At 45.2% G+C, this 16,175-nt stretch overlaps 1 protein-coding gene across 1 annotated transcript in view; it reads right to left on the minus strand.

Moving 5' to 3' along the window:
• LOC137632197 (glycosylated lysosomal membrane protein A-like) overlaps nt 1-16,175 on the minus strand; it is a 95,402-nt gene that overhangs the window by 43,239 nt on the left and 35,988 nt on the right. The window contains exon 3 of the mRNA XM_068364082.1: nt 15,914-16,114. Within this exon, the coding sequence (XP_068220183.1) occupies nt 15,914-16,114 (201 nt within the window). The remainder of the gene's footprint in view (nt 1-15,913; nt 16,115-16,175) is intronic.

A 16,175-nucleotide genomic window follows, 5' to 3' on the forward strand; every position in this document is an offset into this window, starting at 1 on the left:
AAGTAAGAGAAGCTGCAGAGAGAAAACATTGCACTATGCAGCAATCCAAACCAAACTGATGCGGGGAAGGTCTGAGAGGTATCATAACTTTAAATAAAATATTTTGAAGATCTAAATATGTGGGTTAACAAAGCTACAAAGACAGAGATCTGACTGCAGTTGATAAGAATTGACACATCAGAGCATACTTTTCCTTCTAAACCCAAAGGGGACACTGGTTTGCTGCCTGGTGTGATAAAAAAAGGTCACTGCCTTCTACTAGATTTCCAGAGTCAGGAGTTGATAACCCCATTGTCTTCATGAACTCCTTTGTCCTCATGAAGTATGTCACTATGCTTGACTATTGGTCAAGCCACCGGACTGCTGTGAGGGTGGCCATGGATGCCGACTCAAAAGTCAAGAGGACGTGCTTTCCTATTTTAGTCTCTCCATGGAAAGACCTGAAGAGGTGCTGATGTAGAGGTTTTTAAATTTTTTAAAGATTTTAAAAGCTGTTCATGAATGGCAAAGGCAAGGAACAGTGATATTACCCTGGCAAGTAGGACAATATCCTAGAGACTGACCTTATATATATATGATCAGTGCCCAAGCCTCCTCTCCACCCAAGCTAGGACCAGGGAGGGCCAGGCAATGGCTGCTGATGACTCAGCAGGTAGATCTATAGGCTCCCCCCAAAACCCCCCATCCTTACCTCAAGGATGGTGAGGTTGCAAGGACCAGAGGAACTAACGAGATTGAGGGAGACTTGACCACAGTCTGGCGATCCCTAGGCATGAACATTACCAGGACTGGCACAAAGAACTTTTGCTGACTCCAAAGTAACAAGAGTAAATTCTTGTTAGACTGACTGAAAACACGTATGTTCTCAGATCCATGGATCTGATCATCAACACGATCCAGGACAAAATCTAACCATGACAACTCCAAAGGTCTCGAACTTTGAGGTGAATTGAAGCATTGATAAAATGACCAAGATCCTACATGAAACTGGCATCATGGTCATCAAATTAAATATGTTGCACTTATGAACGAGTCTAAGAACCTCCGCAAAGACACATTCAGACTCACTGAGTTCTCTCTTTCCATTGGTACTGGAACAGGGTATAGTACCTTCATGAGCATCATCTCTAACAAGGGATAAAGGCTTGACAGGCTGCTCGGGTGATGTACTTCCTCCACACGAATAATAGCCTTCTATCCCAAGGATAGAACAAGCCCTGTAATAGGGGCAATGAAGGACGAAGCTGGTTTTTATCACTAAGAGAAAGAACTCTGGCACCGATCCAACCACAGACAGAAGAGGTACAAAAGACTTTTCCCTCTGCTGATCGTGGAGAAGAGTAAGCCGCTGTCCTATGCTAATAACATGGGCAGTGTCCCCTAAGCCACCAGCCTGTGGTCGCTGGCTGTGTGCAAGGTCATCATCGAGAGATGCCATCATCTAAATTTGCGACATCAAAGTATCACTAATAAAAAAGGGAGCAGCTCTCCCCATCCAGGACCCAATATCCTGTTACACCTAGCAAACGGCAAAAATGAAAACTTTCATACAGTAAATCTCCAACCAACCCGGCTACCAGGGTGGTCAAGCCAGCCACCAGGGCCTCAGGCTTTGGTGGGAGCTGGCAATCAGCCTGGCCAACTGAAAGTGCATGACCCAGCACGTGGCCATGCAACTCCAACCAGCCTGGCTACCGGGGTAATCAGGCCAGCCATCAGTTACTACTACTCTTTAGAAGGATCAGAACCAGAATCAGAAGAGGAGGAAGAGTGAAATCACTTCTTCCTCTAAGAAACTTTCCCCTAATGTACTATAAGGAGAGAAGTTAAGGTCTGACTGACCACTGATGACGAAGCTCAATGAGGGGAACAAAGTGCTGAAAATTTTCAACAGCAATGTCTTACAGGTTGCCAAGAATGGTGCCAGAGAAGTCCTAGCCTTCCCAATCCTCATTGAATATATCCATTCTTAATGGGAAGGCACGACTACACTTTGCATACGGGGATAATTACGAATAAATATGCCCCTAAAAGTGCACAGTGGGTGTTGATATATTGTCAGTTTAACCGTAAACTGCTGCAGTACATCCTTTCACCAGCATGCTAATTCCTACTTCATTTCATCATTAACACAAAGCCAAAATCACATTCAAACAGAATACTATGAAAAAAATATTAAACAGCCTTGGATAGGACACTACAGTACTTCTATACTTATTGCAGCCGAAGATAACGGTGTGACGCCCGCATTCACCACCATTGTTAAACACCTCGTTAACTATTTTAATGGTCATTCCAGCTTCGCTGAAGATACTCCATATTTTAAAGGACAAAAGGTTTGTACATACATGTAGGCACAAACATGTGAAAAAGTAAGTCTATAGGAACAGAATGTGGTTGTTTCATATATTGGCAATTTGGAAAGATTTCATGGAATCTTGGTTTATCTACACCCATGAATAACAGACAGAATAAAATATTAAAGTACTGTACTGTAAGCTAAATTACAGTATGCATAATTACTTGGTAAAAACTATATTGAAAATGATATGATGCAACAGCACAACAACCATAGCAGTTTTCTGAAGTATAGAACACACCAATAAACAAAAAAAAAAATTTTAAAATATAACATTTCCTTTCCACAATCAGCAGTGCTCATTAAAGACACAAGAATAAAAAGTAGGGAAAAGACAAAATATGATATTTTAATTATAAAATAAATTTTTGAATATACTTACCCGGTGAATATATAATAGCTGCTGCTCCAGCGGCTCGACAGAAAACACACACAAAAATTCGCGAGCGATCGCTATGAAGGTTGCGGGTGTGCCCACCAGCGCCAACTATCGGCCAGATACCGCATATACATGTAAACAGACCCAATTTTTCTCATCCCGCTGGGTCTCTATCGGGGAGGAAGGGGGGGCCTTTAATTTATATATTCACCGGGTAAGTATATTCAAAAATTTATTTTATAATTAAAATATCATTTTTAAATATTTAACTTAGCCGGTGAATATATAATAGCTGATTCACACCCATGGTGGTGGGTAGAGACCAGAGTTAATTAAGTTTACAGCGTATATGCTTAGAGTTTTTGACAGTTATATCATAACAAAACCCAAATATATAAAGGTACCTGGTAAGGAAGTTGACTTAGACGATTACTCTGCCTTATTAGTCTGTCTTCCTCACGAAGCCCAGCAATCCTCTTAGGATGCTGAAAGATTCCCAGGAGCTGAAGTATTAAGGGCTGCAACCCATACAACAGGACCTCATCAAACCCCTAATCTGGGCGCTCTCAAGAAATGACTTTGACCACCCGCCAAATCAACCAGGATGCGAAAGGCTTCTTAGCCTTCCGTACAACCCAAAAAACAATATTAAAAACATTTCAAGAGACAGATTAAAAAGGATATTGGAATTAGGGTAATGTAGTGGTAGAACCCTCACCCACTACTGCACTCGCTGCAACGAATGGACCCAGTGTGTAGCAGTCCTCGTAAAAGAGTCTGGACATCTTTTAAGTAAAATGACGCGAACACTAACTTGCTTCTCCAAAAAGTCGCGTCCATAATACTTTGCAGAGATTTATTTTGCTTGAAGGCCACGGAGGTTGCTATAGCTCTAACTTCGTGCGTCTTAACCTTAAGCAAACATCGGTCTTTCTCATTCAAGTGAGAATGAGCTTCTCGTATTAAAAATCTGATAAAATATGACAAAGCATTCTTTGACATAGGCAATGATGGTTTCTTAACTGAGCACCATAATGCCTCAGATTTACCTCGTAATGACTTAGTACGAGCTAGATAGAACATAAGAGCTCTAACAGGACATAATACTCTTTCAAGTTCGTTGCCTACGATCTCTGATAAGCAAGGAATATCAAAAGATTTAGGCCAAGGACGAGAAGGCAGTTCATTTTTGGCCAGGAAACCAAGTTGAAGTGAACAAGTGGCTTTTTCTGTAGAAAAGCCGATGTTCTTACTGAAGGCATGAAGTCCACTGACCCTTTTAGCCGAAGCCAAGCACACTAGGAAAAGTGTCTTGAGGGTGAGATCCTTCAGGGAGGCTGAATGTAATGGCTCAAACCTGTCTGACATGAGGAACCATCCAGGAGTTGCCAAACGACATTCCTTAGAGGTCTCGAAAGACTTAAGGAGATCTTGGAGATCTTTATTGTTGGAAAGATCTAAGCCTCTATGTCGAAAGACCGAAGACAACATGCTCCTGTAGCCCTTAATCGTGGGAGCTGAAAGGGAGCGAACCTTTCTCAGATGTAAAAGAAAATCTGCGATTTGGGCTACAGAGGTACTGGACGAGGACACAGATGCTGACTTGCACCAGTCTCGAAAGACTTCCCACTTCGACTGGTATACTCTAATGGTAGAAGCTCTCCTCGCTCTTGCAATCGCACTGGCTGCCTCCTTCGAAAAGCCTCGAGCTCTTGAGAGTCTTTCGATAGTCTGAAGGAAGTCAGACGAAGAGCGGGGAGGCTTTGATGGACATTCTTTACGTGGGGCTGACGTAACAGATCTACCCTTAGAGGAAGACTTCTTGGAAAGTCTACCAGCCATTGAAGTACCTCGGTGAACCACTCTCTCGCGGGCCAGAGGGTAGCAACCAACGTCAACCTTGTCCCTTCGTGAGAGGCGAACTTCTGCAGTACCTTGTTGACTATCTTGAATGGTGGGAATGCATATAAGTCCAGAAGAGACCAATCCAGTAGAAACGCGTCTATGTGGATTGCTTCTGTATCTAGGACTGGAGAGCAATAGATTGGTAACCTTTTGGTCAACGAGGAGGCAAAGAGGTCTATGGAGGGTTGACCCCAAGTAGCCCAAAGACTCTTGCCCACGTCCTTGTGGAGGGTCCATTCCGTGGGTTTCACCTGACCCCTCCGACTGAGACAGTCTGCCAAGACGTTCAAGTCCCCCTGGATGAATCTCGTCAACAGGGAGATGCCTCGATTTCTTGACCATAAGAGAAGGTCCCTTGCGATCTCGAGCAGCGTGAAGGAGTGTGTGCCTCCTTGCTTGGAGATGTACGCCAAAGCTGTGGTGTTGTCTGAGTTGACCTCTACCACTTAGTTTCGAAGAAGCTTTCGAATATCATCAAGGCCAAGTGGACTGCTAATAGCTCCTTGCCGTTGATGTGCATGCTCTTCTGACTTGAGGTCCACAGACCCGAGCATTCCCGACCGTCCAGGGTCGCACCCCAACCCAAATCCGACGCGTCTGAGAACAACACGTGGTTTGGGTTCTTGACTGCTAGGGATAGTCCCTCTCTCAGACTGATATTGCTGTCCCACCATTTCAGGCATGCCTTTACTGGTTCGGAGACTGGGAATGATACCGTCTCTAACGTCTTGTCCTAGTTCCAGTGAGAGGCTAGATGGAACCAGAGAGGCAGAAGGTGTAGTCTCCCTAGTGAGACAAACTGCTCCAGGGATGAGAGAGTCCCTACGAGACTGTTCCAACTCCTGACTGAACAAACGTTCTCTTTTCAGCATTAGTTGGACTTCGAGCAGGGCTTGTTCTATTCGGTGGCAGACGGAAAAGCCCGAAAAAACTGGACTGCGAATCTCCATCCCCAAATATAGAATAATCTGGGATGGGATCAGTTGGGACTTTTAGGTTGACCAAAAGTCCCAATTCCCTGGCCAGACTCAACGTCCAATGTAGATCCTGCAGACAGCGAAGACTGGACGATGCTCTGAGAAGCCAGTCGTCCAAGTACAGGGAGGCTCGGATCCCCGATAGAAGGAGGGATTTTGCCACATTCCTCATGAGCCTCGTAAACACGAGAGGAGCAGGACTGAGGCCAAAGCACAGGGCTCGAAACTGGTACCCCACATTCCTGTAAACAAACCTCAGAAACGGTTGGGAATCCGGGTGTATAGGAATGTGGAAGTATGCCTCCTGAAGGTCGAGAGAGACCATCCAGTCGCCTTCCATTAATGCTGTCAAGACAGCCTGGTAGACTTCATCGTGAAGTTTGTCTTGACAATGAACACATTGAGCGCACTTGCCTCTTACGTACTCCTCCAGTGAACATGGCTGCCAGATCATTGGAGCCATCCCTGAGGGACTTGTTCCTGCAGAGAACGTGGCTGTCAGATCATTGGAGCCATCCCTGAAAGCCTTGTTTATGCATGACATAATTGTACAGCAAAACTTCAAACGCTCGAAAAAAACTCCTAACAGGAGATGGTCTAGCTCTGAAGCCGACCATAAAATCTTGGAGCGTCTCATGGCCAGGCGCCAGGGAGAGTCTATGAGGTTTGAGAAGTCTATCTGGGCAGAGGCAGGAACTCCCAAGCCGAGAACTTCTCCCGTGTCATATCAGACTCTCGCTCTATAAGCCAGCTTAAAAGTAGGGAAAGCAAAGGCTGTCTCCCCCAAACTCCTCCTGGTGATAAACCAGTCGCCTAGCAAACGTAAAGCTCTCTTAGAAGAGCGAGAGAGCACTAGCTTATAAAACAACGGCTTCGAAGTAGCTAGGCCTAGTGTAAACTCTGACGTTTAGGCGAACGAGGAGCAGCAGTTACAAAAAGATCCGGACAAAGATCCTTAAAAATCAGCATGATTTATTTAAAGTCCATAGAGGGCTCAGCTTTAGGCTCCTCTCCGTCTGACAGAGTCCTCAAGGGAATATCAGTAGGAGAGGGAACAGCAACTTCCTCATCTGAAGGAACCTTGTCCGACAATAGCCGAGTCTCAAGCAAGGGAGAGACCTGCCGTGGTGGCAATGCTTGACAAACAGACTCCACACGCAAAGGAGCAACAGTAGCAGTCAAGAACGCTATGTCATGTAACTGCTTAAAGGACTGACCAGCAACAACCAACAGGTGCGGGAGGACGCTCGACGTCAACACGAGACTGCCTTGACTGCCTAGACTGAGCAGTCAAAACAACTCTTGACTGCGGTGCTTGACGCTCAACGTCAAAACAAGTCAACTTCGCTGGTTGGCGAACGTCCTGAACGTCAACAAGAGCATGCGGCAGCGGCTGAACGTCCACAAGCGGCTGAAAGTCAACACTGGACTGCATCGAGTGAGGCTCTACAAAACGTGACTGACGTGACTTTGTAACGTCAACGTCAACAGGACGAGCAAAGGTTCGTTTGGGCGGCTGACGGCCAGGATCTCGATCAGCTAAGCGGCGAGGATCATCGTGAACCTGCTCAGCAGAATAGTCCTCCATAAGAGAGGCAAGCTTATTCTGCATGTCTTGCCGTACAACCCATTTAGGATCAACGGGAATGGTAGCGGTAAGAGACGAGGGTAACGTCTGTGACTGCAAAACCTTGCCTACAAAAAGACTCTCGGAGCCTGTGTTACGCTTTTGTTTAGGCGGCGAGCAGTCTTCCTATGACTGCATAGGGTCAGAGCTGTCCTAATAGTTAAAACCAGGACGCTGGACCTGTCCTGAAAGGACTGACTTTCGCTTAAAGGGCCTCGAAACCTTGTTCCACGGTTTCTTATGCGAAAAGTCTTTGGATGACGAGGAGAAAATCGTCTCGCTCGTCTTATGGTAGGGGCGGTGTTGATGAGACACGCCTGAAACCATAGAGGGAACGTCTGTTCGCTGATCAAGTCCTCTCGAACCCATAAGTCGTACGACATTACTTCTCCCCTGGGCTTGGGAGCTTGCAAGAGGTCTCGGACTAGGCGAACGACAGGCACGAACAGACGAACCCTCGGTCGCAACACTGATAACACTTTGCGCAATTATCACTTTATCACTACGATTTTCTGTTTTGCACTTATTTCACTGAAATCGAATTTTTTAACAATTCACATTAGGTATGAATAAAACTGATTTCTACCTGAAGCACGCAATTCTACCCTCATCAAAAGGTTATAATTGCGAAATCAGTCGTATAATGTAAGCACATTAATACAAGCAAAAAACAGTAAACATATTTTAAGATAAAAAGATCAGTGGCTGGGAAGGAGACTAAACACTAGTTCATTCAAAACTACGTTTTCAATCTCTCACCGTACAGTGCCTTGGGACGAGAATAAAAACTAAAAAAGTTTTATCCTTTCTCCCCGTACAGAGACTAGGGACGAGAGTAAAAAACTGACTCGAGAACAACGTTACTCGCTTGGGACGAGAATAAAGATCGGAACGTTCTCTCTCCTCTCTCTCTCTCCGTCTCTATCTCTCTCTCTCTCCGTCTCTATCTCTCTCTCTCTCTCTCTCTCTCTCTCTCTCTCTCTCTCTCTCTCTCTCTCTCTCTCTCTCTCTCTCTCTCTCTCTCTCTCTCTCTCTCTCTCTGATTTCGCACCGAAGAGAAGAGCCCACTTACCCTTCGTCAATAAACAGGTTATTTGACCAAAGGAAAAAAACTGAAAGGTTTTTCAATTAAAAAGTTCCTTTAAAATGTTATTTTTATTAATAAAATAAATTTTTGAATATACTTACCCGATAATCATGTAGCTGTCAACTCCGTTGCCCGACAGAATTCTATGGAGGGATACGCCAGCTATCACAATACTAGAAGGGGGTGTATTTACCAGCGCCACCTGTGGCCAGGTACTCAAGTACTTCTTGTTGACACCTCCTCAATTATTCCTCGGTCCACTGGTTCTCTATGGAGAGGAAGGGAGGGTCGATTAAATCATGATTATCGGGTAAGTATATTCAAAAATTTATTTTATTAATAAAAATAACATTTTTCAATATTAAACTTACCCGATAATCATGTAGCTGATTCACACCCAGGGGGGTGGGTGAAAACCAGTGTACAAGATTAAAGGATAGCTAAGTATCCCATATTTCATATAATCAGTTATCCACAATAACAATGAAATAATAAGTACCTGGTAAGGAAGTCGACTTGAACCGTTACTCTGCCTTTAATAAGATCGTCTTCCTTACTGAGCGCAGCGTTCCTCTTGGGAGGCTGAATCAACTCAAAGGTGCTAAAGTATACAGGGCTGCAACCCATACTAAAGGACCTCATCACAACCTTTAACCTTGGCGCTTCTCAAGAAAGAATTGACCACCCGCCAAATCAACAAGGATGTGGAAGGCTTCTTAGCCGACCGTACAACCCATAAAAAGTATTCAAGAGAAAGGTTAAAAAGTTATGGGATTATGGGAATGTAGTGGCTGAGCCCTCGCCTACTACTGCATTCGTTGCTACGAATGGACCCAGGGTGTAGCAGTACTCATAAAGAGACTGGACATCTTTGAGATAGAATGATGCGAACACTGACTTGTTTCTCCAATAGGTTGCATCCATAACACTCTGCAGAGAACGGTTCTGTTTGAAGGCCACTGAAGTAGCCACAGCTCTCACTTCATGTGTCCTTACCTTCAGCAAAGCAAGGTCTTCTTCCTTCAGATGAGAATTTGCTTCTCTAATCAGAAGCCTGATGTAGTAAGAAACTGAGTTCTTAGACATTGGTAGAGAAGGCTTCTTGATAGCACACCATAAGGCTTCTGATTGTCCTCGTAATGGTTTTGACCTTCTTAGATAGTACTTAAGAGTTCTAACTGGGCAAAGTACTCTCTCCAGTTCGTTCCCCACCATGTTGGACAGGCTTGGGATCTCGAACGACTTAGGCCAAGGCCGGGAAGGAAGCTCGTTTTTAGCCAAAAAACCAAGCTGCAAGGAACATGTAGCCGTTTCAGATGTGAAACCTATGTTCCTGCTGAAGGCGTGGATCTCACTTACTCTTTTACCTGTTGCTAAGCACACGAGGAAAAGAGTTTTTAATGTGAGGTCCTTAAAAGAGGCTGATTGGAGCGGTTCAAATCCTGATGACATTAGGAACCTTAGGACCACGTCTAGATTCCAGCCTGGAGTGGACAACCGACGTTCCTTTGAGGTCTCAAAAGACCTAAGGAGGTCCTGTAGATCTTTGTTGGAGGAAAGATCCAAGCCTCTGTGGCGGAAAACCGCTGCCAACAAACTTCTGTAACCCTTGATCGTAGGAGCTGATAGGGATCTTACGTTCCTTAGATGTAACAGGAAGTCAGCAATCTGGGTTACATTGGTACTGGTTGAGGAAAACTATTCTCTCGCGGGCCAGAGGGGAGCAACCAACGTCAGCCGTGTCCCTGTGTGAGAGGCGAACTTCTGAAGTGCCCTGTTGACAATCTTGAACGGCGGGAATGCATACAGGTTGAGATGGGACCAATCCAGCAGAAAGGCATCCACGCGAACTGCTGCTGGGTCTGGAATCGGAGAACAATACAAGAGGAGCCTCTTGGTCATCGAGGTAGCGAATAGATCTATGGTTGGCTGACCCCACAGGGCCCAAAGTCTGCTGCAAACATTCTTGTGAAGGGTCCACTCTGTGGGGAAGACCTGACCCTTCCGGCTGAGGCGATCTGCCATGACATTCATATCGCCCTGAATGAGCCTCGTTACCAGCGTGAGCTTTCGATCTTTTGACCAAATGAGGAGGTCCCTTGCGATCTCGAACAACTTCCTCGAATGAGTCCCTCCCTGCTTGGAGATGTAAGCCAAGGCTGTGGTGTAGTCGGAGTTCACCTCCACCACCTTGTTAAGCTGGAGGGACTTGAAGTTTATCAAGGCCAAATGAACTGCCAACAACTCCTTGCAATAGATGTGAAGTGTCCTTTGCTCCTGATTCCATGTTCCCGAGCATTCCTGTCCGTCCAGTGTCGCACCCCAGCCCGTGTCCGATGCGTCCGAGAAGAGACGGTGGTCGGAGGTCTGAACAGCCAAAGGTAGACCTTCCTTGAGAAGAATGCTGTTCTTCCACCACGTTAGAGTAGACCTCATCTCTTCGGAAACAGGAACTGAGCCCGTCTCTAGCGTCATGTCCTTTATCCAGTGAGCAGCTAGATGATACTGAAGGGGGCGGAGGTGGAGTCTCCCTAACTCGATGAACAGGGCCAGCGATGAAAGTGTCCCTGTTAGACTCATCCACTGCCTGACTAAGCATCGGTTCCTTCTCAGCATGCTCTGGATGCATTCTAGGGCTTGGAAGATCCTTGGGGCCGACAGACAAGTCCGAAAAGCTCGACTCTGAAGATCCATACCCAAGGAGACAATGGTCTGGGATGGAACGAGCTGAGACTCCTCAAAATTGACCAGGAGGCCCAGTTCCTTGGTCAGATCCATAGTCCATTTGAAAATCTCCAGACAGCGACGACTTGAGGGAGCTCTTAAAAGCCAGTCGTCTGACGGAGCCGGACACAAGATCATGATACTGCTGCACAGTCTGTAAACTGTCAATCATGGGCAAGCGAGGAAGTACAGTGACAACCCGAATCTGTCTAGACTGTCTGGGTCGTACAGACAACTCCTTAACGGGTTGCTGAGGTTGCCGCACTGCGTCACAACAAGTCCCTTCTGTTGGTTGTTGAACGTCTTCCCCGTGACACATTAACTCCGTAAACAAAAAATCCTCTAACAAGGACTAAGCTTGGACTGCATGTCATGCAACACAGCTCAAGGTCTATGGGAGCAGGTGTGGTAACAGACGGGATTAGCGGCTGAAGTGTAACCATTACCTTCCCTGTAAGCATGTTATGCTTAAATAAAAGTCCATAAGAGGTTATGCAGCTAAAGGCTCCCTCCAAATGACAGAGTCCTCAAGGGAATATCAGAAGGAGGGAGAAAAGAACTTTCTCATCTACAGGGACCTTATCCTAGAAAAGCTAAGTTCTCTGAGTGAGGGTTCACTGGTGCAAAGCAGCAGACTAGAAGGCAACGTTATGAAACTGCTTGACAGTCTAGTGAGTTGGCAACAACCCAAGATGTGTTGAGAAGCATGCGGTAAGGTATGCAGAGCATGATGTATGCAGAGTATGCTGTATGCAGAGCATGCTGTATGTAGAGCATGTTGTATGCAGAGCATGCTGAATGCAGAGCATGCTGTATGCAGAGCATGTTGTATGCATAGCATGCTGAATGCAGAGCATGCTGAATGCTGAGCATGTAGTAAGCAGAGCCTGCTGTAAGCAGAGCCTGCTGAAAGGAAAGCAGAGCGTGTGCATGGCGTTTAACATTTCTCAGAAATTCCATGACCAGTGCTAGAGTGCTTTATGCATGCTTGCATGGGGTTTAAACCATGGTATGCTGAACAGCAGAGTCAGAACGAGCTGGAACAACAATAGTGTGGTTTCCTCTTCAAGACTCCGATGAGGGAACACCTGAGGCTCAGTCTGCAAAGGCTGAATAAAAGACAAGCAGAAGGAAGGCGCATGGGTGGAGGAGGCTGACTCCTAGCATGAGTGGTTGAACCCAAGGGTTGCGCTTGCTGAGCAGTTGGCGAAAGCGGAGTAGCAAGTTCCAGTTCCTGTGGTGTGAGCGGAGCGCGATGAGGAAGAGGCTGCGCAGAACAAGGTAAATGTCTCGCAAGCTGAGGCTCCTGAGGCGCAAGGCTAAGGTGTTGTGGTGCTTGCCTTATGGAGGGTTGAGCTCGCTGCAGCAAGAGCTGAGGAAACTGACTCATGGACGGGAGAGGTTGTTGTACCTCAACCGAGTGTTGCATCACTGGTGGAGCAGCAAGTGGAGGCGGAGGAAGAGAGGTATAATCCTCCTGATCCCAATGTAAAGGTTGCCTTAAGAAAGGCGGAGGCTGAACACCACAGGGAACAGCAAACTCAGCACGTGTCTCAACATCGTACGCCTGGCAGGTGGAACTGCTGGCAGGTGGTACTGCGATCAGGCGGAGCGAGTGTAGGTGGAGGGAGTGTAGGCGGAGGCGGAGGAGCAACACTCTCAGCCCGACACTCACGCATCAAGTCCGAAAGCTGTGCTTGCATGGACTGTAGTAGAGTCCACAACATCATACGCCTGGCAGATGGTACTGTGATCAGGCGGAGCGAGTGTAGGAGGAGGGAGTGTAGGCGGAGGCGGAGGAGCAACACTCTCAGCCCGACACTCACTCATCAAGTCCGAAAGCTGTGCTTGCATGGACTGTAGTAGAGTCCACAACATCGTACGCCTGCAGATGGTACTGTGATCAGGCGGAGCGAGTGTAGGAGGAGGGAGTGTAGGCGGAGGCGGAGGAGCAACACTCTCAGCCCGACACTCACTCATCAAGTCCGAAAGCTGTGCTTGCATGGACTGTAGTAGAGTTCACAACATCGTACGCCTGGCAGATGGTGCTGCGACCAGGCAGAGCAGGTGCAGGCTGGGCGAGCACAGGCGGAGCAGGTGCAGGCTGGGCGAGCACAGGCGGAGCGAGAACAGGTGGAGGGAGTGTAGGCGGAGGAGGAGGTGCAACACTCTCAGCCCGACACTCACGCATCAAGACCGAAAGTTGTGACTGTATGGACTGCAGTAGAGTTAACTTGGGGTCGGCAGACACTAAGTTCTGCTGAGGTAAAGCCTTAACAGCAGAGATCTGTTGTGGCAGAACCTTACTCCTCTTAGGCGGAGTGTAATCAACTGATGACTGTATTCGGGTTGTGAACTTTAACTTCGTACGTCTGGCATAGGTCTGGACTTAACGTTTAAGAAGTCTTGAGACCTGAGACCAGCGTTACTCTGCCTTTATTTTCTCCCCTAATCTCTTCTGCAGACGAGCAAAATAAGGGCTCAATCGTCTGTGGGTGGGAGTGACGGTCTCGGTAAGACACGCCCACAACCACCGAGAATACTTCTGTGCGTCGATCAAGGCCTGCTGAACCCTTATGCCCTTCGACATTGCTTCTCCCCTGGGCTTGGGAGCTTGCAAGAGGTCCCGGACTGGGAGGACGACTGGCGCGCACAAAAGTACCCTCACGCACTAATCACTTATCACTTTGATTTCTGTTTGCACTTATTTCACTGAACTCGAAACTTTAAGTGGTTTGTACCTGAAATACGCAATTCTATCCTTTCTCAAAGTTAGTAATTGCGAAAACAGAATTACAATGTAACAGAAAAATCTAATGAAAGATAATTCAGTGGTTGGAAAGAGACTAAACACTAGATCACTCTAGAAACGTTTAGTTTCTTCCCCTAAAGAGACTAGGGAGAAGAGCAAAAAACGATAACGACGTTACTCGTACGCCTGGCAGGCTTGAATGAAACGTTTATCCTCTTTCTCCCTCCGTCTCTATCTCTCTCTCTCTCTCTCTCTCTCTTGACTTAGAACCTGAGAGAAGAGCCCAATCATATATATCGTTAAAACATATTATTGTTAAAGGAAAAAAAACTGAAAAGTTCCTTTATTAGGATCAAAACCATTAAGTTAAGAAAGAATGAACAAAACGCTAGACACGGTTACTCTTACTGCAACGTGAAACCGTGAACATTCTTTCTCTATCGTAACGATAGAGTGCAAGTTGAACGTTCTGAACGTCAACAACTGCAGAGACAAAACAAAACGTTAGTTCAGCTTTGAAAACAGTACGAGACTGTCAAAGAAAATCTTTCAAACTCTGTGGCGGAAATAGCATAATATGTTAACAGGTAAAACCGAAATGACGGGCTCAAAGTTTATTAACTTCGGTAAAAGACCGCCTACTATTAGGAAGGTTCGAATATAAACAAATATAAAAATTAATTTTAATGAGTTTATAATAAAAGGAAGTTAATCGAAGAGGCCTATAAGAGGCGGAGAGATATAAAATAAATCTATAACTTTTGTTAAGCAAAATTAAGAAAGAGAGTCTATACTCTCTTAGACACCAACACTTCCGTCTAAGGGAAGGGTCGGCCATTGAAAAGTGAACGAGAGTTCATACTCTCTCGTCACCAAAATTAATCAAATTAATTCCAAAAGCTAACTAAGCTAATATAGAAGTTTCCAGTAAAGCGACAGCCGAAATCAAAGAGAAATACTTCACCAAAGTCGTGAAAATACTCCAAGAACATAAGCGTATCCCAGAACGTCTTGCCGGAAGCACGACAGAGGAATAATTGAGGAGGTGTCAACAAGAAGTACTTGAGTACCTGGCCACAGGTGGCGCTGGTAAATACACCCCCTTCTAGTATTGTGATAGCTGGCGTATCCCTCCATAGAATTCTGTCGGGCAACGGAGTTGACAGCTACATGATTATCGGGTAAGTTTAATATTGAAAAATAGTATTTAAAACATTTAAGCTTTGAAAGAAGAATGAACAAAACGTCAGAATCGATTTACTCTTTCTGCAAAGTGAAACCGTGATACTCTCTCTCTCTATCGTAACGATAGAGCGCAAACTGCGTAGCATAAATAAACTAAACGTTAGTTCATCTTTGAAACAGTACGAAGACTATTCAAAGAAAATCTTTCATAAAATATCTACTAAAAAATAATCATTTAATAAGTTTTAAATCATTTGCTCTGTAAAAGTTATTTACGATTGAAAGGGCTCAACGTTGTTTAACTTCGGTTTCCAAGTTAGGACCGCCTACTCTCAGGAAAGGTCGCATATAAACAAATCATTAAGATTTATCTTGATGTTTATTATAAATGGAAAGCTAATCGAAGAGGCCTAATAAAGGCGGTTGAGATATAAAATATATAGAGGAAAATCTATAATTAATTTATAACGTGATAAGATAATTGCTAAAAGCCTAAAACACACTTCCGTACTAAGGGAAGGGTCGGCCATTTAAAAGTCAAAGAAAGTCCAAAAAACAATCCAAAGTAATCAAAAATTAAATCTATCCAAAAACGAGTTCAAGATTTAAGTTGAAGATAAAACACCTGCACTGCGAAAGCTCAAACCAAAAGGAAGTACTTCACCAAATATGTTGAGAAAACTCCAGGTTATACAGCGAGTATTGATACGTCTTGTCGTTAAGGCCGACAGAGAAAAAATTGGGTCTGTTTACATGTATATGCGGTATCTGGCCGATAGTTGGCGCTGGTGGGCACACCCGCAACCTTCATAGCGATCGCTCGCGAGTTTTTGTGTGTGTTTTCTGTCGAGCCGCTGGAGCAGCAGCTATTATATATTCACCGGCTAAGTTAAATATTTAAAAAACAAAGTACCATACCTTGATCGAAATCTTGGTACCATTTGTTAGGGGAGTTTCATTGAAATCTAGCGTCTCAAATACGACTCCTTGCTCCTGTCCTGTGGTATTGAGGGTTTCTGTTAGACTCCAAGTAAAATTTGACATGGGAAAATAAATGCGTTTCTCTTCAGGCACATCATCGATTGTCCCGGTATCATTCACATCGTCAAAAAGAATCATCTGCAAAAAAGGGGGAATCCTTTAAAAACCTTTTATATTTCAGATAAAAAAAAACACTTCA

The sequence above is a fragment of the Palaemon carinicauda genome, chromosome 41 (assembly GCF_036898095.1).
Source record: "Palaemon carinicauda isolate YSFRI2023 chromosome 41, ASM3689809v2, whole genome shotgun sequence".
In the NCBI taxonomy this organism is placed as follows: Eukaryota; Metazoa; Arthropoda; class Malacostraca; order Decapoda; family Palaemonidae; genus Palaemon; species Palaemon carinicauda.